At 46.1% G+C, this 19,636-nt stretch overlaps 2 protein-coding genes and 1 pseudogene across 2 annotated transcripts; all 3 read right to left on the bottom strand.

The window, feature by feature from the left end:
* Positions 1-640: 640 nt before the first annotated feature.
* On the bottom strand, positions 641-1,720 carry LOC101754857 (putative cyclin-dependent kinase F-2). Its single transcript, XM_004963687.1, has one exon. It carries the CDS (start codon positions 1,718-1,720, stop codon positions 641-643), a length of 1,080 nt encoding a protein of 359 aa, XP_004963744.1.
* Positions 1,721-3,678: 1,958 nt separating this feature from the next.
* Positions 3,679-5,587, bottom strand: LOC101754458 (annotated as a pseudogene).
* An 11,222-nt stretch (positions 5,588-16,809) lies between these two features.
* LOC101762414 (subtilisin-like protease SBT1.9) lies at positions 16,810-19,448 on the bottom strand. Its single transcript, XM_004961905.3, has one exon. It carries the CDS (start codon positions 19,370-19,372, stop codon positions 17,084-17,086), a length of 2,289 nt encoding a protein of 762 aa, XP_004961962.1. The 5' UTR covers positions 19,373-19,448; the 3' UTR covers positions 16,810-17,083.
* Between the last annotated feature and the right edge of the window lie 188 nt (positions 19,449-19,636).

Here is a 19,636-nt window from a genome sequence, read left to right as displayed (position 1 = left end):
CCCCCCCCCCCCCCCCCCATTTTAGCTCACGCTTCACCACTGCAAGTGGAAGCCATATGGAACCCAACGTTCAGGTGGGACCACATATTGTTTGGTGGGACCCACAATACTATTGAGTGGCTCTATTCATGATCGTTTTTAAAAAAAATTATTGATGGCGATTTTTCCTATTATTTGTAGTTACATTGTATGAAAAATATAGAATATATTTAATTTTTTCTATGTATGAAACCTAATTCATTGGTTGGATGCTTTGTTTCAAGATTTTTTCTATTGTTCTATTGGGTCTCACACGACTTCATGGGGGCTACTCTCTATTCTCTAATTACTAATTAAGATTGTTCATTTTGACTGAAGCGTCTTTGTTCCCAAATGAGCTGGGTCCACATACACAGGATGATCAGTTTATGTCATCCAATTTTGAGACAAAAATTGAGAGATTATAGCTCTTCTGCATGGGATGCTTACAGCAAGTTAAATGCAAATAAGGACGAAAAGGCCTAGCATAATTTCGAAACAGCATAGATGGATTCGACAAGACAATTTATATCATAATACTCACACAATATTACAGAAGCCATTACATGCTCTGTTCCGAATAACAGAGTACAGAATTACAGGTGATCAAAGAAGTCTAAAGTCACACGCACTGCAGCTTTCGTCTCTTCGCACAAGCCGCAGGAGCCATGAGCGGCTTCTTCTTCCCGGGCAACGCCGATGCCACCTCATCTTTCCTTGGAAGCTCCAACGCGTCGACCTTGGCAAACCACATGTGCTTGAGCGCGGCGTCCGCCGTGAGCCTCTTGCCGGGGTTGCAGGTGAGAAGGTCGTTCAGGACCTCGAATTCTTCCTTGGACAGCGTCGCCTCAGGAAAGAGCTCGCGCAGACGATTCTCCCGATGCTCCGCTTCCCGCTCCGGCGAAACTTTGGCGGCGAACGGCGTGGAACAGAACTCCGGCCATGTCTCATCGTCCGGCACGCCGAGCACGTCGAAGATGGCGCGGAGCTGCCCGTCCTCGTCGCCGCCCTGGAACGGGGGCCTCCCGTTGTTGATGATCTCCGCCATGACGCATCCCAGGGACCAGGCGTCGACGCGCGCGTCGTAGTCGGGCATCTCCAGCATCATCTCGGGTGCCTTGTAGGAGAGCGTGCCGGCCTGCTCGTACGGCGGCGCGTCGGACATGGACATGGCCAGCCCGAAGTCGCAGATCTTGACGGCCCTGCGGTCGCCGGCGACGAGGATGTTCTCCGGCTTGATGTCGCGGTGGACGACGCGGGCGTCATGCATCGCCTTGGCGGCCGTCAGCAGCTGCCACATGACGGCGCGCACCGTGGGCTCCGGGAGCGGCGGGAGGCCGCGGCGGCGCCGGTGGTGGAGGTAGTCATGGAGGCTCGGCCCGTCGACGCACTCCGTTACGAGGCAGATGCGCGACGTGGCCGGGTCGCGTGCGAGGCCGTGGAAGCCGACGATGAAGGGGTGGTCTCCGCACGCCTCGTGGAGGCTCGCCTCGCGCATCGGGTCTTCAGCCGCGTCGGCGGCGGCCGTGGTGAGGCGCTTGATGGCGACGGTCTGGCCCGTGACGCGATGGCGCGCCTTGACGACGGCGCCGAAGTTGCCCTCGCCGAGGCGGGACACCTCCTCGTAGTGCTCCGTGCTGCCCATGGAGACGCGCCGCCTCTTGCGGCTCGCTCCTGCGGCGGCGGGGGCAGGGCGCTCCATGTCTCGACGGGATCGTTCAGAGGAGGAAGATGAGAGACGGCTCAGGCATTGCGTTGCCCGGCCATTTATGCACGTAGGGATCAGAGGCGTCTGAGGTCGGAGTGTCGGATTGCTGCTGGCGACACAGATCATCGAGCTTCGTTTGCCCTAAGCGCGTGTCGGACCGTAACGAACTCGGCTCCGACTCTTCTTCGGTTGCCATGGCTTGAAGAAACGCGGGAAGACAATAGAACCGGTGGTAAATCATCGGATGGACACGGAGCCTGTTCAGACAGAGTCGGAAGTCGGAACACATAACGGAAACAAACTAGGGAGCGCTCTATGCGACTTTTTCCCCTTTGAGATGTCTTGCTATTCGATTCTTTGCATGATATAATTCAGAAATGTTGTAGCAGACGATTTTTAATCGCAAGGGAAACTGAAGCAGTCTAAAAAAATTCATGAAGCAAGTCAATTGGTACTGGGCTCTTCTGGAACGCAAACATCTGAAGTTAGAATGATGCAACATTTAGCGTCTCCGTGCTTCTGAAATTTGCAGGAGCGAGCGCCAGAAATCTTTAGAGCACAATTTGAGTTCAGTGAGCACCCGTCTGCAAAGTTTCTGCTCCATGTTTACGTTTTGACCTAAGCATCGGCGATTCGGCATTCATGTCTCTCGAGATTATCAGAGTCCTCGCTTGCTAGCACCAGCAGCCACCACAAACATTCAGAGATGTATTCGGAACTAAAAAATTCAATTTACGAATGGATTCGAGAACCAATTATGCACTGATAAACTCCTAATGCCAAGGAGCCGGGAGAGGAAAACGGAGCTTCCAAATCGTGCATTTTGCCTTTTTGAACATTATAACATTAAGAAGCGACTGTAACTAGTATTAATCCCATATTATTAAACCTTGGACATTAAGCAGCGACTGTAACTATTTTAAAGAAGCAAATCTGACGGGACTCAATAATCTAACTATTAATCCACAGCGGCCGGCAGCGGCCTCTAATTCTTGAAGGCCCAGTCATTCTCCTTGCGGACCTCCGCCTCCTCCTCTGGCGTGAAGTCGTTATTGCAGAGCTCCAACTCCTCCTAAAATCGCTCCAGCTTTGACTCCTCTAGTGGAGCGGTTTCTCTGGTGCAGATGGAGCCATTTTAGAAAGTATTTGGCAAAACAGCTTCTCCTGTATTTTGTAATGGATGTAAGAGGTCAAATGTCCTATGTACCCTTGGATATATATTTTTTAATAGATAAATTGAATATTTAATATTAGTTTATAGTTTAAGTCCATTTGAATTAAAAAATAAATGAAGAGGGACTCCTCTCTCCTTTTTTTTTCTTTTTTTCCTTCACCTTTTCTTTTTTCTTTGTTTTCCTTCTCCTTTTCTTTTTTCTTCATGTTCTCCATCTGCCTTATCTCATTTTCCCGTCTCCTCTCTTCCGCCGCCCTTCTCCCTACCGCGCGCGCCCCACCGCATAGCTCCCCGTCACTGCCCAGCCCTCAGGTCCCCGGCGCCGCGCCGCCTCGGCTCACCGCCATCCCCATTGCCCGCTACCCGGCCACCTGTTGCCCAGCTCCCCGTCGCCATGCCGTCTAGCTCCCCGTCACCGCGCCGCCTCGAGTCGCCGCCGCCGTGCCACGGAACCACCTCCTGGAAGCACGCCGCCGCCGGCAGCAAGGGGGAGGGGGTCGGGCCAAGCTCCTTTGCCCGCGAGGCAAGGCAACGCGAGGAGAGAGGGGCGCATGCAACAGATGGAGGCGGTGGCAATTTTGCTGTAAAATTGGCCAACTCGAGGGGCACTTTGGTAACACCAAGGCTGGCGTGCAGGATGGAGCCGACGGAGCTAAAAAAAACTAGCTCCGCCTCGCGCGTGCAAAACTTTTAGCTCCGCCTCGCGCGTGCAAAACGGCTCCGGCTCCGGCCGGCTCCTCCCGAGGAGACCTTTCATTTTTCTCCCTTTGGCTCGGCTTCACCAAAGCTCTACCAAAGGAGCCCTAAATATCTGCCTGACCTCCTCCGGCGACTTGTCCTTGATCGTATTGGCGACCTTCTGACACGTGATGTCCAGCAGACCCTTGATATCGAGGTAGTTGGTGGCAAGAATAAGATCGAACAGCGTGGCCTGGTCGACGTCGACGAACGCCTCGTCGAAGCTCTTCAGATGGTCCTTTGGCATAGTGGTGGTGGCGGCGGCGTCCAGAGACGAGGAGGTTCCGGTGGCCTCGGCGCTGCTCGCGGGGCGTGCTTGTTGCAGTACTCGAGGACCATGGCGAGGATCTTGCCGGTGATGTTGGGGAGCGGGACGCCACCATCGGTGCAGCCGTGTCCTCGATCATGTGGTGGATGGTCTGCAACAGGGTCGCCGCCGCTTCCGCCACCTCGAAACGCTCGTTGTCCGAGCTCATGAGCGTGATCGTGGCCGCCGGGCCTTCTCATCGCCTGACCCCGCCGATGCCATCATGCTGCTACGGTGCTACACGTACGTGTACCAGTACCACGCCGAGTTGCTCCTCGTTCGCTTCTCCGCCTTGTCGGAAGCGCTCTCTCGCAACTCGCAAGATTGATTTGGAGCGATTGGTGATTGCCTGATTGGCGAAGAAGTACACGGCGGCGGCCACCGCGGCGAGGACGACGAGCACGGCCAGGGCGGCGGCGGCGCCCGCCGCGACGGGAACCGGCATGCCGAGGAGGGCGTTCCTGTCGCCACCCACGAGCTCCGGCGAGCTCGTTTTTGTAGTCAGCTTGAGCGGAGAGGGCCGGGAAGGGGTGCTCACCTTGGTGTGTTAATGGCGGCCGGCGAAAACAGGGCAAGGTCGGAGGCGGCGTTATGGCTGATGGCATTGGGCAAGGAGTGCCTGGGGTTGTTTGGGAGGGTGTCACGGCACGGTGTGCAGAAGAAATCGGCCGGAGACGGCTCGATGGCGACGGAATCGACGGCGAGCTCAAGCGGGCGGCACTGAGCGGAGAGAAGAACGACGATGGTGCTGCGATATATATATGAAGCTTCGTCTCTATCCTTCACGACTGCCTCTGCCTGCTTGCTACTCTGGCTTCGCCGCTCCATGGCGCATGGCGGCTTGCGGAGAATTACCGCGGCGGCCCGACGGCGAGCAGCGGCGCTGCTGTAGTTTTACTGCTGTATGTTTTGGCTTCGGTACACAGAAACATTCCTTCTTTCTTAAGCAAAATTCGTCCAAACCAAACACAATCTCTTCAAGCACCAATAAACAAAAGTGTAGATGTAACATAGGTCTACAAATGATAGATGGGAACATTGTTCAAAGGATCCATGGTTTGAAATATTAAGAGCTCTGAAAGATCGTTCATGAACTGACACTTCGAGTTTCAGTTCATCTGACATGAACTGACACTTCGAGTTTCAGTTTCAGACGAACTGTGATTCTGCCTGTCTCAAAATAGCTTAAAGTTCAAACTTTGAGCTTCAAATAAAATACGCAAACATCATATTCTGTGAACGACACCTAGTTCAAAGTTCTCTGTACACATTATACTCAAATTCTCAATAAAACATTTTTGGTTTCATGCGAATTAATGAACATATTATTTTATTACCAGCAATTTGCATATAAGCAAACCCTCAGGCTTTTAGGGGCATTACAGGTATTTTCTTACGCGACCTACAGTTCCACAGCTACTCTAACTAAACGGCCTTCTACTTTTTCCACGGCTGCTTTTTTAGTTTACAGTAACTTTTTTTAAAACCACGACCCAACCAGATGTACATTAAATGATCACCGAGTCGGAACTGCACCCAGGAGAGAGTAGGAGACCGAGCCCATGCCGTAGCCCGTGAGGTCTCTCCGGCCTTTAGCAATGCGGGCTGTTTCTTTGCGGGGTTCGAGCGCGCGGGCCGCCATGTTTATGATCAAGATCAACATTCAGCCCGTTTATCTTATGCAACAAACCAGATAATCGCGCGCTTTGCGTGTCAGGCACCTCCAACAGTAAAGTTATTCTATTTATAGACTACCCGGCAACTACTTCCTCTGTTCCAAATTATAAATCATTCTAGTTGAAGTATCTCAAATTTAACCAAATTTATACAATAAAGTACTAACATTCATGATACCAAATAAATACCATTAGTTTCTTCATTAAATATATTTTCATAGTATATCTATTCGGTGCTATAGACCTTTGTGATCCTCTCTATAATTTTAGTCAAACATAAAATGGTTTGACTCTCCAAGAAAATTAAAATGACTTATAATTTGGAACGGAGGAGTAGTCGTTAGCTTTCCTCTCTCTTTATTTATATTTTCAAATAATTTGGTGACATTGTTACCTTACAGTTAGCTAGCTGACTTGATATTGTTTGAGGTGTTGTTAAGATTTCATATTTCCATCTAATCTCCATTGCCAACTTAATTGGAAGGACCAAAGGAAGAATAAAGAAACGAGAGTCATGGAGGCACGAGGCCATCGTGATTGTGCTTGAGAAGAAAGCGTCACGATGCAGAAATTGTCGCAAGGAGGAACGAAATTAGACGAACTAAGCGTTTTTACGGATGCTCACATTTTTATTTCTAAATTTATTTTAGATTTAACTAACGCTGTTCTTTCAGTAGTAAGTGACGTACCCGTCAACAACGAGCAGCCAGTTGTGACTTCGTCAATCTTTAGATCTGCCGGCTCAATCTCTCGCAGGTGGTCACAGGAGTAGAGTTATGTGTATGTATTTATAAAGATGAGTACGTGTGTACATGTAAAAAAAATAAACTAGAAGCTCGCGATGGAAAGGACATCGATGGACAATTAAATTGGTTTGGTTGAGTGTTGTTTTGCAGGTTTAGTGACTAAGAGGGTGTTTGGATACGAGGTGCTAAACTTTAGGAGTGTCACATCGGATGTTCGGATGCTAATTAGAAGGACTAAACATGAGCTAATTATAAAACGAATTGCAGAACTCCTATACTAATTCGCAAGACGAATCTATTGAGCCTAATTAATCTATGATTAGCACATGTTTACTGTAGCAGCACATTGTCAAATCATGAACTAATTAGGCTTAATAGATTCGTCTCGCAAATTAGACTCCATCTGTGCAATGGGTTTTGTAAATAGTCTATATTTAATACTCCTAATTAGTATCCAAACATATGATGTGACGGGTACTAAATTTTAGGAGGTGCATCCGAACACCCCCTAAAGATCTGTTTGGAACTTTTGCCTGTTATTGTATTGCCTAGCTCGGAACCTGTGCTGTCCAGATTTTCCTCGCTATTACTAGCTCGAGTGAGCCGTAAATGCTCTTTCTAGGTGGGCAAGAATAAGGCCCTATTTGTTTCCACCCTTTTAAATTTTTAGCTCCTAAAAAATGACTAAAAGTAGATTAAAGAGCCAAATACTATGACTAAAAGTGACTAAAAACTTTTAGGAGGCTTTAATTTCTTTAGGAGCTCCACCTCTCGTAAAACCTCCTAAAGCCCATCCTGGACCACATTGCTCCTCATTTATTGCCCCCTCTCTCTCCCACCCTCCCTCCCGCCCAGCCCCTCGCCGCCATTTCGCCCGCCGTCGACGTCCCTCCCCGCCCAGCCCCCGCCGGCGGCGTCCTTCCCGTCGCCCGCCGCCGCCGCACGGCAACCCCACCCCCGCCGCCCCCGCTCCCTTGCGCCGCTGCACGGGCCGGCCGGGCGTTCCCCCGCCGGATCCCCGCCGCCGCCGGATCCCCGCCGCCGCCGGATCCGAGCAAGGGAGGACCGGGAGCGGGATGGTGGAGCCGGGGAGGAGGAGGAGGGGAGGGGCGCGGTGGCCGGGGGAAGGAGAGAGGGGAGGGGCGCAGCCATGGCAAGCTCCCCGTGCTCCGCCATCTCCCAGGCCTCCCTACCATCCGCTCCGCTCGTCCCCGGCTGCCTCGCCATCCGACCCCACCGCGGGCTGGCCCTGTCGAACCCCGCCGCCGCCAGGCGGCTTGTCGCTAGGTGCGCCACCGGAGATAAGGCCGAGGCAGAGACGCCTATCGAGAAAAGTCGGTGCCTATACTTCCGCTATTCCTTGTCATTTTAACATGTATTTATGGGTTTGGTATTTGCTGATTGGAATATGTTTGTATCGTAATACTGAATTTACTAATGCGTGTTCTCTACCGAGGTGATCTGTTCCGTTCCAGGGTTTCCTCCCTTCCCCACTATCATGGACATCAACCAGATCCGCGATATCCTGCCACATAGGTGAGCTATTGTAGGTACTGCGTGTCCATTTGTTCCTAGATTTTATATTTGTGAGTTACTTTGTGCATAGATTTTTTTTTAAGCAGATGTTGAAATTTGCCCAATGTTGTTGCATCCCTAACTGTTATTCCAGCAGTTCACTGGCTGAAGATACATTAACCTGAAAGGAATCTATGCAATGTTGTTGCCAAATGTTGTTTCATAGTGAGGATTTCATGATCTTGTTGGTAGCAATCCATTTACTGACTTTTATATAGTAAATGTGATGTTAGATTGTTGGCCTAAGAATGGGTGGTTTTGTTTGTTCCTTGTATATCGATTTGATTTCAGTTCCTCTCTAATTCTACAACTATGAAGCCAACAAATTCTCTCCGTTCTTGGACCCTCATGTAACTTGCTATACTGGGGCTCCTTTTTATTCAATTGAGTTGCTAGCTATCTAAATGAAAAGTAGCTGGAAGAAACTTAAATAAAATATAAAAGATTCACCATGGTCATAGGAAGACATGATCTTTGCCAATGATAGTTATATGGTTGAGAGACAAGTGGTATGCTTTCTGGCCTGTCCTCATGGGCTAATGAGCTATTCGCCAATGTTCTAAAGAAAAGCCTCCAGAGCAGCGCATGTGCACGGTGAAGTGTTCAAGCTAACCTATCAGCTGTCCGTACTGAGGCTTCTTTAGTTTCTTATTAACACTGAATGTTGTTAACTGTATAGTGAGCACTAAAAGGTAGGGTAGCATGCTAACCGCTATTTAGTACATTGTGGTTAGATATGTTATAAGGTTTATGAAAAACCTTCTTCATTTGTAGATTTCCTATCCATGCTTCGTAGGTGATACTCAACTTCCATGTAAGCTTTGTGTGTGAAGTGCTTCATTTTTTTTCATGTGCATGCTAGGTTCCCATTCCTTCTGGTTGATAGAGTGATTGATTACAAACCAGGAGAGTATGATGTTGCAATCAAGAATGTGACAATAAATGATAACTTCTTCCCAGGCCATTTTCCGGAATGACCCATAATGCTTGGTGTTCTCATGGTTGAGGTATATAATGTTCTCTTTATTATCATGTCCACATTTTTTGCTTCATGAGATGCAGGTGCTTCGTCATTCTTGACATATTTAATTTCATGTTGTATCATAATACTTTTCCTCGAACTATACCTGTTGGAGTCTTGTTGCCACTCTTTATGGTTTAGTTCAGGACTGATCTACTTCAGTCAATGTTTCTAATTGTACGGCAAATTAATTAATACTAGATAATTGGTGCTGGATGTTACCGCACTTGGTGGCTACCTTCCAGCATACTTCATGGCTCTGTAAAATCGAAGTTTCTGTACACCGAAGCAATTTATGTTTGCTTTAACAGTGCTACAGATTCTTAAAAACACAGACACAGGGTTTTAGATTGTTGCAACTGAACTAGTTATATGGGATTGCTTCTTTTCCTTTTGACTTGTCTGAATACTTATATTAACAAACTGACCAGACAATCTTCTGAGATCTTCTCACAAGTCTTTAAGGAATTGGTAGAAGTTCACATATTTTGTTTTAACATATGGGATATATGCTGGTAACTGTGGTAATGCTCCTGCTTGATGCATTTTCTAATGACACTGGCATAAAATGCCCAATATTTGATATACAGTTTTCTATAATGTTGTCCATCCATTCTGCTTTGCATTTTTGCTCAAGACATTACTTCAGTGACTTATTATCTGACTGACATCTAGCAGGCAGTTTTCTAATTTGCTTGAATGAGAAACGTGTTTTAACCTTGAATTGCAAGCAATGGCCCAGGTTGGAGGTATAGTTATGTTGCAGCCTGAAGTAGGTGGATCTCGAGAGAACTTCTTTTTCGCAGGGATTGATAAAGTGAGGTTCCAGAAGCCTGTAATCGCAGGAGACACCTTGGTCATGCGAATGACTCTGATCAAGCTGCAAAAGAGGTTTGGAATCGCAAAGATGGAAGGAAAAGCTTATGTTGGGGCCGACCTAGTATGTGAAGGCGAATTCTTGATGGCTACTGGATCAGAGTAAAGGCAAGAGACACATTAATACATAGTACTTTGCTCTTTGCTGTGATGAAATCAACTTTGGGGCATGAGTTTTCAGCCTGTTATAGCATGTGGTGTCTTTGCCTTTCCAGTAGTCTTGAATGAGTGATGAGTGTTGGACATGGACTACATGTATAACAGGTTCGTAGGTTTACAAGTACTGTGATATGGGTTATGAGGTGTGCCCCCTATCTAAACTAGTACATTAGTTTGATTGGCAAACATTTTAGAGGATTTATTAAATGGAGATCAGAGCATACTTGTATTACCATCTGTCATATAGCTGAGCTTGAGCTACAACCAAGATCATCTGTGAAGTTTGGTTTGTCTACTTGTCAACGAAACTTTTCCTACTGAAAATCATTCTGTATGCTCAGATGCAGTGCCCAGGATAGGATCAATGCTACAACGAGATGGGGATATTGATAAGGATGTTAGTCGTAGAATCAAAGCGGGGTGGATGAAGTGGCGGGGTGGATGAAGTGGCGCCAAGCATAAGGTATTTTATATAACAAGAGGGTACCATTGAAGCTAAAAGCAAGTTTTATAGGACGGTGATTAGACCTGCAATGATGTATGGTGCAAAATGTTAGCCTAATAAAGACGACATGTCCAGCAGATAAGTGTTGCGGAAATGCGTATGTTGCGTTGGATTTGTGGTCATACGAGAAGGGATCGAATCCGGAATGAGGATATATGTGATAAGTTAGGGGTAGCACCAATTGAAGAAAAGCTTATCTAACACCGACTGAGATGGTTTGGACATGTCCAACAAAAGTCTCTTGAGGCACATGTGAAGAGAGGCAGAGGAAGACCAAAATTGACATAGGAAGAGGCAATAAAAGGATATTTGAAGGGATAGAATATACCTAAAGACTTAGCCTAAATAGGAGTGCTTGGAAAACAACTGTTCATATGCTCGAACCCTGATTTGTGGCTCTTGTTGGCTTTCAACTTTAGCATAAAAGGCTATATTGTTGTTGTAGATGTTGACGAGCTATACTTGTCTGAATTTTTTTGAAAGCTCTAGTTAACTGGTTTGTTTGCAAGCATAGACTTGGAACAGATATATGATTTTTATAGGGAAAAGCTAAAGGTCACTCGGGTATTTCTTCCATCATGAGCACCCGAATTTCTGTCCGTCCGATCGTTTCTGTCTGTCATCTATGTCCGTGTGATGCTCTGTTAACAGCTCTATCTTCGTGGCTCTTTATATTATTTTTGCTGCTGACAATCTGGGACAGACTATTCGATGGCTTCAGTTTGGACTTTGGAGCTTCTCTCTTCATTTTCCTCGTTGTTGTCGCTAGAGTGAAGAAGCAAGGCGCTCCAAGGGTTCGTCTTTTCCTCCACTCAATATGTGTGTTATTAGTTGATTTGCCACCGAATCCCTTGTCCTCCCTTATCAGCCCCAGTAGATCTGATTTTTTGCATAGGATTTTTCTAAGGAGCGATGTTACAGCAGGTGGAATCCCAAAGATTCTTGCATCATCCGTGTGTCTAACCCTTTGATTTGCTCTTTTGCTCAAATTTTCATTTGAAATGTGGCTGAATTTGTGATTGGGTAATACAGTAGGGTTGCAGAACATTTTGGTAGGGGATTTTAAGGGTTCACTAGGAATATTGTTCTATGGCATTTTGAAGGAGCAGCTAAATAACTGATTTTTTATTTAGGTTTTGATTTGCTTGTTCTCAGTTCTGTATGACTAGATCTGCTTGGTTCACAAATTGATTTGTCGAATTAGGGTTTGATATTTTGTTTTGTTTCATAAGAAATCCGCTGATTTTTTCCTCTTCCAACCATTTCATTCTTGTTTCATTCTCATATGTGAACAACAGTCCCCTAAAGACGTGTTTCCAAGTGGTTGGAAACTGAAGTTTGATTTTTCTTTTGAAGTATGAACACATACAGGAGTTCTCACAGAACCAATGCATCAGTAAAACAATATCCCTATTCCTCGTCATAGATAGATGCTTTATTTTTTATTACTTCTTATGACTTACTCTTTACTTTGAAGTGATGGTTAGTTGATTAATTAGCTAATTAAGTTGTTGGGAAGATATATATATAGTGAACCAAGTCCACCTACCTAACTGGTTAGTATCGAACTACCCAATTTATGCAATACATAGTTAGATATAAGATGTAAATTTTGCTTTACTTGTTCAAGTAACTAGTTGTAGGTTCTGATGCTGACCAAATTAGCGTGTCCAAAATTGGTGCCATTTGTAAGTTAAAATCCTAAGTTTGTTTCTCAGGTTTCTTATGTATTGGAATTGTAGTGTGTATATGGTTAGATGCTTCAGTTTCTTATATACTCCACTTAATTTAGCCAATTTTTCACATGAACACAAGTTAATACTAGTTGTTTTTATCTCCACCTTTATCTTTTGTGGGTTTGTAATATTTCTCCAAACTTTGAGCTTTTATAATCCGTAGAATTTTTTTTCTAAATTTTGTACATCTATCATTTACGGCATTTCACTATCCACCCAAAACTTTGAAAATCTTTAGTACCAAACAGCTATTTCGATTTATTTTTCATATTTTGGCTCAGCATCTATAGAATTAACCTAAACCTATTTGTTAGTGTATCACTTGCTTATCTTAGAGTTTTGGAACGAGAAATGCATCATATGCTGATAGGGGTAGCAAGTAGTACATGATTTTTTTTGTGTATTTGGGGTTACATATTATGTTCCTCCTGTATGTTATGAGCTAATGTTGTATTCCTCCACTTCTTCTATGTGTTTAGCATTTTATATTTTTTAATAGTTCTTGAATTGGTAGTATTTTGCAACCTAGTTTGATCTATAACTCCTCCTAATCACAATTTACTATTATATACATTTAGGCTCCAACACAGTACAGGTGAATTATTTTTACAATGAATTTGTTGCTGTCAATATGGTATTCCCACATTGTAATTTAATATGTTTAATTTTAAATTCCATTTTAGTTATTGTTTCATTGATTATGCTTGGCAATTTTATGTTTCATCTTATTCCCCTTCTAGATCTCCACTACGAGTTTGGCTGGCGCTGTATGATGTCAATTTAATCGCTAATTTTGTGTGACTTGCAATTTTAGGCTGTAGAATCATAGTTACGTTTAGGTCAGGCGATTTTACCCTTCCTCCCACATGTAGAATCATAGTTACGTTTAGGTCAGGCGATTTTACCCTTCCTCCCACATCTCTTAGTACAAATCATTTAATCTTCTTTTTTGTTCTCTAATGCAATATAGAAATTTTTCATATTGAGTGCTACATCAGTTTATTTCATTATGCCTTATGAAACAAAATCTTAATTCTTAACTAACAAATATTTTTTTCTCCCTATGACCTTTTTCATATAGATTTTGCTTGGCACGAACAGTCTATCGGGTTTCAGGTACATTCTTAAAAATCTTATCTGGTAAATATGCTCATATACATCGTATTTACTATCGTGCGATTGAAGTAGACCGCTATGCATATGAATCCATGATATGTTTTAGTTTGTCCTTTGTAGCTGAATCGAATAGCTTCTACGTATCTTTCATGTATTAGAGGATGTATCTTTCCATTACAAGTTAAACTTTTAATAATTCCCCTTGAAATCTCATTGTGTTAGAGTTCCCTTGGTCTTTTGTACATGTTTAAGCATTTATGCAAGTTTAGACTCAATTCATTACCATTGTTGACATGAACACTGCAGTAGAAGCTTATGAAGATTAGCTATACATCTGGAATTACTATCAGATTTACGTGTGATGCCAATTGTATGGTTTCCTAAGGTTTAACCATTACTCATATTAGATACATCTTGTACATTTATCATGTATATGTCATCTTAGGTAATCCTACTTCTAGTGATAGTTCTGCTATATAGTTCAAGTCATCACATTTTATTTGGGTATACTTGTACAGTTCTGTTATCTTAGATTATCCATATTTCTGACTATGCTACACTATTATTTTCTACAGTTACAGTTTAGAATAATCATAATTACAGTGATATTTCACTATAATTCATATACGATGTATATGTAATAGTTCACTATGTATTTTCATATGCCTATTTGTCATTTGTATCTGAGGGCTTTCATTCATCACCCAAACTATTTGCCATTTGACAGGTCATAGAAATAATATGAACATTTGACATTTGCAATTTGGTATTTTTCTCCTTTTGATTTTCATATTTGTTTGCATATGGATGGTTCGTCACGAGGCCCCTAAATTTGCAATTTGACTGACCATAGAAAACATCCATCAAATCTGGTATTTTTTTATTATTTTTACATAATCCTTTGCATATGTTGGGGTTCTCTAGGAGTCCGCTCACTTTGCAATTTGACTGACCATAGAAAGCATCTGCCAAATCTAGTATTTTTCTATTCTTTTTCCATAATCCATTGCATGTGTTGGGGTTCGCTAGGAGCCCACTCATTTTTCAATTTGACTGACCATAGAAAATCTAGTTAGGTATTTCTACTTTGTATGCTGGATAGGTAATTATGAAAAAGACATATTACATATACAGTTCAGTTCATATATGTTCATCTCATCATCTGGCAACTCTTTGCTCTGATTTGTTCCCTGCATCCATTTTTTAGCATTCGTTGTGTCTAAATGCATTATCCAAAGTAAGTAGAATTCATATATAGTTCAAGTGTGCTAAATTTACATGGACATCCTCATTGTCATTTGTATTGTATACATATGTAATTTGTGTTCATGTATGTAGATATCCATGTGACTAGGGTTAAGATGCTTTTCTTTGCGTCCCTGAGCTGATCTGCTTTTCAATTCTGGAGCTGTGCGTCCTTCTTCTTAGCAGCCAAGTTTAGTTTTTTTTCTATTATCTGTTTCACGTGAGTTCTCTGTTAGCTTGATTTTTTTGGCTTGATTTGTTTGATACATAATATTCTTTTCAATATGGGTCTTTAATGTTAAGAGTTCAATTTGGGCATATCTTATGACATTGGTTTCGTTTATTTTGTTTCAATTTCAATTGGAGGCCCATCATCGATACGGATCTTAGTTAATTAGGCCTAGTTTTTGACCCATTTCTTATATTTTCCAGGGAAATCTGATGATCGGTCGCATTTCCGGGTGTGAAATCGGATGAACATCTCCACCTATTCTATTGACGGACCACTTTACTGCCTCCATTTGTATTTCTACCCCCTCTTCCCTCTGTTGTCTTAATTGCTTCTCCACTTTCTCATCTCTACATTTGATATTTTTGCTGTTGGTAGAAGCCGGAGAGGAGAAACTGCAGAGGCCGGAGAACTTAAGGTATGGTCTCGATTCATTTCTCTTCTTTTGTATGTTGAACTGAACATTCATTTTGTTTTGACAACCCTGCAAACTCAGTTTCTTCATTGGATCATCTTGTTTCTTTTGATTCTTGCAATGAACTGCACAATTTGGCATGCCCTTTTTTCATTAACTTCCATGTTTATTCATGTTCATCACCTATAGATTTTCTCTACTAAAATAGTTAGTTCTAGCAACATGATGTATAGTTTTCCCCTTATTTTTTAGTGCTATTTCTTGTTCTTTCTTTCTAAATTCTAAATCTGCATTATTTGTTCAATTTTCTAGGTACCGTGACTGCAAGATGGCTATGATCTCCAAGGTACTATCATTACTGATTCAAATGGTTATTTTTCTCATAGAAAAATTGTTATGATTCTGTACATAAAGTATTTTCCTTATCTAGGTATCTTGATATTTTTCACTAAGAACATGGCCCATAACTATAATAGAATATATGCAACTATGAAGGTAGTTATCACTAAATTGTTCCTATTCTCAAAGATAACCCAATTTATTTAAATATCATATACCATATCATCTATATATGTGTGCTACAACAAAACACATTCATTTATAGTGCTTTAATTATTGTAAAATGTATAACTTTGTTGTGTAAATATCTGTTTGCATTTGAGGGGTTGCAAACTTGCCTAAAAATATTTGTAATTTTACTAACTGTAGAAAAAATCGGTAGGTTGGTTTTGCATTTGAGGGGTTGCACACTTTTCCAAAATATTTGTTATCTTACTAACTATAGAAAAAAAAATCTGTAGGTTGGATTTGAATTTGAGAGGTTGCACACTTACCTAAAATATTTGTTATTTTACTAACTATAGAAAAAATATGTGCATTTATTTATTTTGGATATTTTTGGATTATTTTTTGAGCTGAGTTATCTCTGTATGAGTCTGTTCTTTAAGGTTATTCTTTAGCTTTTATTTGAATTAATCTTTACAATTTCATCTTTTGTGTGTCCTGCTTGATGCTTGTTCTAAATTGTGTTCAATTTTTTTTCTTATTGACTGCAGAAACGCCGTTTTTGTTAGAAGGCCTTTGTTAGGCATGATCTTTGTTAGGCACGATGTTCAGATAACCGGGGATGACATGACTTATCTCGGTATGAAGAAGGTGTTCAGGAATGTCTTGTTCTAGCTTGGTCAGCTACTGATGCAGAACATGTTCATGACCATAGTCCGTGCTCTTGGCAAGGATTTTTTTAGATTGTTTTGGTTCGATTTGTGACATGGTTGGGTTTGACTTGCCTCGTACTAAGATATGATTTGGGGATCATACTATACCAGGGATTGATTTGGGGATCGATTTGTCCCCTAAAGGCTGTCGCCGGTGCAGACCATAAGGTTTATGTTGTTTGGGTTTTTTGGGGGGTACAGAAGTAGTAGCGTGCAATCGGTGTGCAGCAGAGTTGTCTAACTATTGGTGGTGTCCTTCTGTTCGTGGAAATTTTTGTGTTCTTTGACAGTTTGTTGTCACATTTGCAGATTTTGCCAATTTGTTACATCTCATAATGGCTGATTATATAAAATAATTTGTTTGGCGATCAGTTTTGTATCTACTCAGATCAATATAAGTGTACCATTATTATTTGTAGAACACCTTTTTGGCCTACTATGCCTTTTTAATGTGCACCATTAGATTTAAATCTAATGCTGGTAAAATCGTGTGCCAGGTCCTATTGCAGCACCCGATTATTTGTGTCCTGGCCAATCGTGTGTTTTGGCCAATCAAAACACCCGAGTGTTGAAGCCTCCTAAAATACCCGGATACCACATAGACAGTCCGTACGCACGGATCCTAAAGCAGCTGTGATCTCGCGGTGGTTGCAACGATCGGACTTCTCACTGTGTACTTGCCGGCGTCGTCCACCCACGTCAACGATCCTTGCAGCACATCGCCGGTGTTGCTATTCATCTGCCCCCGGATCACGAGCGTGTACTTCTGCTTCTCGTTCTTGCCGTTGAAGACCAACCTGTCCGGAGTCACGGCCACCGTCAACCCCTTCAGGCCAACAACTTTGGCGCTGTAGCTCGCCGGCACGCCGCCCACGTTGGTCACAGTCCTAGTGAAAGTGAACGTCCTCTCGCCCGCGCCGCTGCCGTCCGGGTTGAATAACGCTATGAACGACGGGTAGTTGAGGTCGAGGGACGCGCCGGCGCAGTCCACGGCGTAGGACGACGACGTCTGCGCGACGGTCCTGATCTGCTCCGCGGTGAAGTTCATGGCGCACATGAGCTTCACGTAGTCCTCCGGCGCGGCGTCGTAGACCAGCCCCGGGTCCACGGCGCGGCTCGGGTCGATGTGGCCGGAGCCCATCGCCAGCGGCGACGCCGGGTGGTTGCGGTTGCCCATGTCCTTTATGGACGCCCCGGTGTTGTCCAGCGCGCTGGCCGTCGTCATCATCGCCGACCGCACCATGGCCGGGCTCCACTCCGGGTGCACGGCCCTGATCAGCGCGGCGAGCCCCGACGCGTGCGGGCACGCCATGGACGTCCCGGAGATGATGTTGAACCGGCTGTACAGCTGCTGCGACCCAACGGTGGCGACGCTGATGTTCTCCGCCCAAGATGCCAGTATAAGCGAGCCCGGCGCCATCACGTCGGGCTTGAGCACCGTCGGGCAGCTCCCTGACGGGCCGCGCGACGTGTACGTCGCCACAACCGGCGCCGGCTTGGTGCCCAGGATGGTCACCTCGAACTTTACCGCGGCCCTGGGCGCCTTGCTGCTTCGTATGTATTGGAGCAGCAGGGGCCCGTGCTGCGGGCTCAGGATGACGCCCGGGAAGGAGAATTGCTCGTAGAGCTCCCGGAACGAGTCGTTGGACAGCAAGAGCCCCGCCCGCACCTTGGCTTCCTGCAGCGCGGAAACGGCGTCGTCCAGGGAGTCGGGTTCGCAGAGCACGACCTTGTCGCGGTTCTTGGCGAGAGCGGTGGAGTTGTCGCACGCGTCGAGGAAGACGATCCCGGCGGCCGCGAGCGAGGTCGGGCCGCCCGGGTACAGTGACTCGCCGATGACGGTCGTGCCGTCGCCGAGCGTCACGACGCCGGAGAACTCCCGGTCCACCGTTCCCGACGCGACGGTGAGCGTCCACGGCGTGCCATTGTGGAGGAATCCGAGTTCGGGGCCGTCGTTGCCCGCCGAGGTCGACACGAACACGCCCCGCTGCATCGCGGCGAATGAACCTATGGCGATCGGGTCCTTGTAGAGGGGGACGCCGTTCTGGCCGAGGGAGAGGGAGATGACGTCGACGCCGTCGGCGATTGCCTGGTCAATGGCGGCGAGTATGTCGGACGGGTACGTGCCCTCGTCCCACAGGGCCTTGTACACGGCCACCCTGGCTCGAGGCGCCATGCCCCGCGCGGTGCCCGCGGCGTACCCGAAGAAGGACGCGCCCGGCACCGGCGAGCCGGCGGCCGTGGACGAGGTGTGTGTGCCGTGGCCTTCGGAGTCGCGCGGGGAGTTAACGGCGATGGTCACGTTCTGGCTGGCAATGAGGCCCTTGTTGAACTTGCGTGCGCCGATGAGCTTCCGGTTGCACGCCTTGGAGCCGTCGAACGCCGTGCCGGACTCGCAGGCGCCCTTCCACCGCGCCGGCACCGGCGGGAGTCCGTCATCGCGGAAGCTCGCGCTCTCGGGCCACACGCCGGTGTCCACCACGCCGACGATGACGCCGTCGCCGTAGCCGGCCTCCTCCCACAGGCCCCCCTGCGCGCTGACGCCGAGGAACTCGGGAGTGTGCGTCGTGTCGCGGGTCACCGCCCTGGGGTCGTCGCGGTAGCACGACACGAACCCGCGCGAGCGCCTGAGAGACTCCAGCTCCTCGGTGCGGAGCCGCGCGGCGAACCCGTGCGCCGCGTGGTCGTAGACGTAGTACATGTCGGCGCCCGGGGCGGCCGCGGAGAGCGTGGACTCGTACCACCGCTGGTGACTCGAGAACGCCCTCGGCATGGCCGACTTGTCCATGTGCACAATGTACGACTCCGTCTCGGCCGACGCGGCCGGCACGCGCAGCATTGCCAGTAAGCACACCAACGCCAGGAGCCACGGCCACGCCATGCAACGAAGCGTTGCTACGATGGCCGCCATTCCGGCGCGTTCGTTAGAGAGAGAGAGAGAGAGAGAGAGAGAGAGAGAGTGTTGTGTGTGTGAGAGAGAGAGACGCTGCGACGGCGTGCCCGGGCTATATTAACGACGGGATGGACACGCACGTCATGTAGCGCATGCATGATTGGGCAGTGGATGCCCGCCCGATCGATTCGGTGGTTGCGTAGTCCCTGTTGGGCACCCGTGTCGTGCGTGCGAGGCTAGCGGAATGGGCACCCGTGTCGTGTGCTTCGGCTATAGCTCCGG

This window comes from Setaria italica, chromosome III (assembly GCF_000263155.2).
Source record: "Setaria italica strain Yugu1 chromosome III, Setaria_italica_v2.0, whole genome shotgun sequence".
NCBI classification, from domain to species: domain Eukaryota; kingdom Viridiplantae; phylum Streptophyta; class Magnoliopsida; order Poales; family Poaceae; genus Setaria; species Setaria italica.
This window is presented reverse-complemented; position numbering and strand designations above follow the sequence as displayed.

Coding starts and splice junctions, on each gene's coding strand:
- LOC101754857 (XM_004963687.1), bottom strand. CDS start 1,720: ATGGAGCGCCCTGCCCCCGCCGCCGCAGGAGCGAGCCGCAAGAGGCGG.
- LOC101762414 (XM_004961905.3), bottom strand. CDS start 19,372: ATGGCGGCCATCGTAGCAACGCTTCGTTGCATGGCGTGGCCGTGGCTC.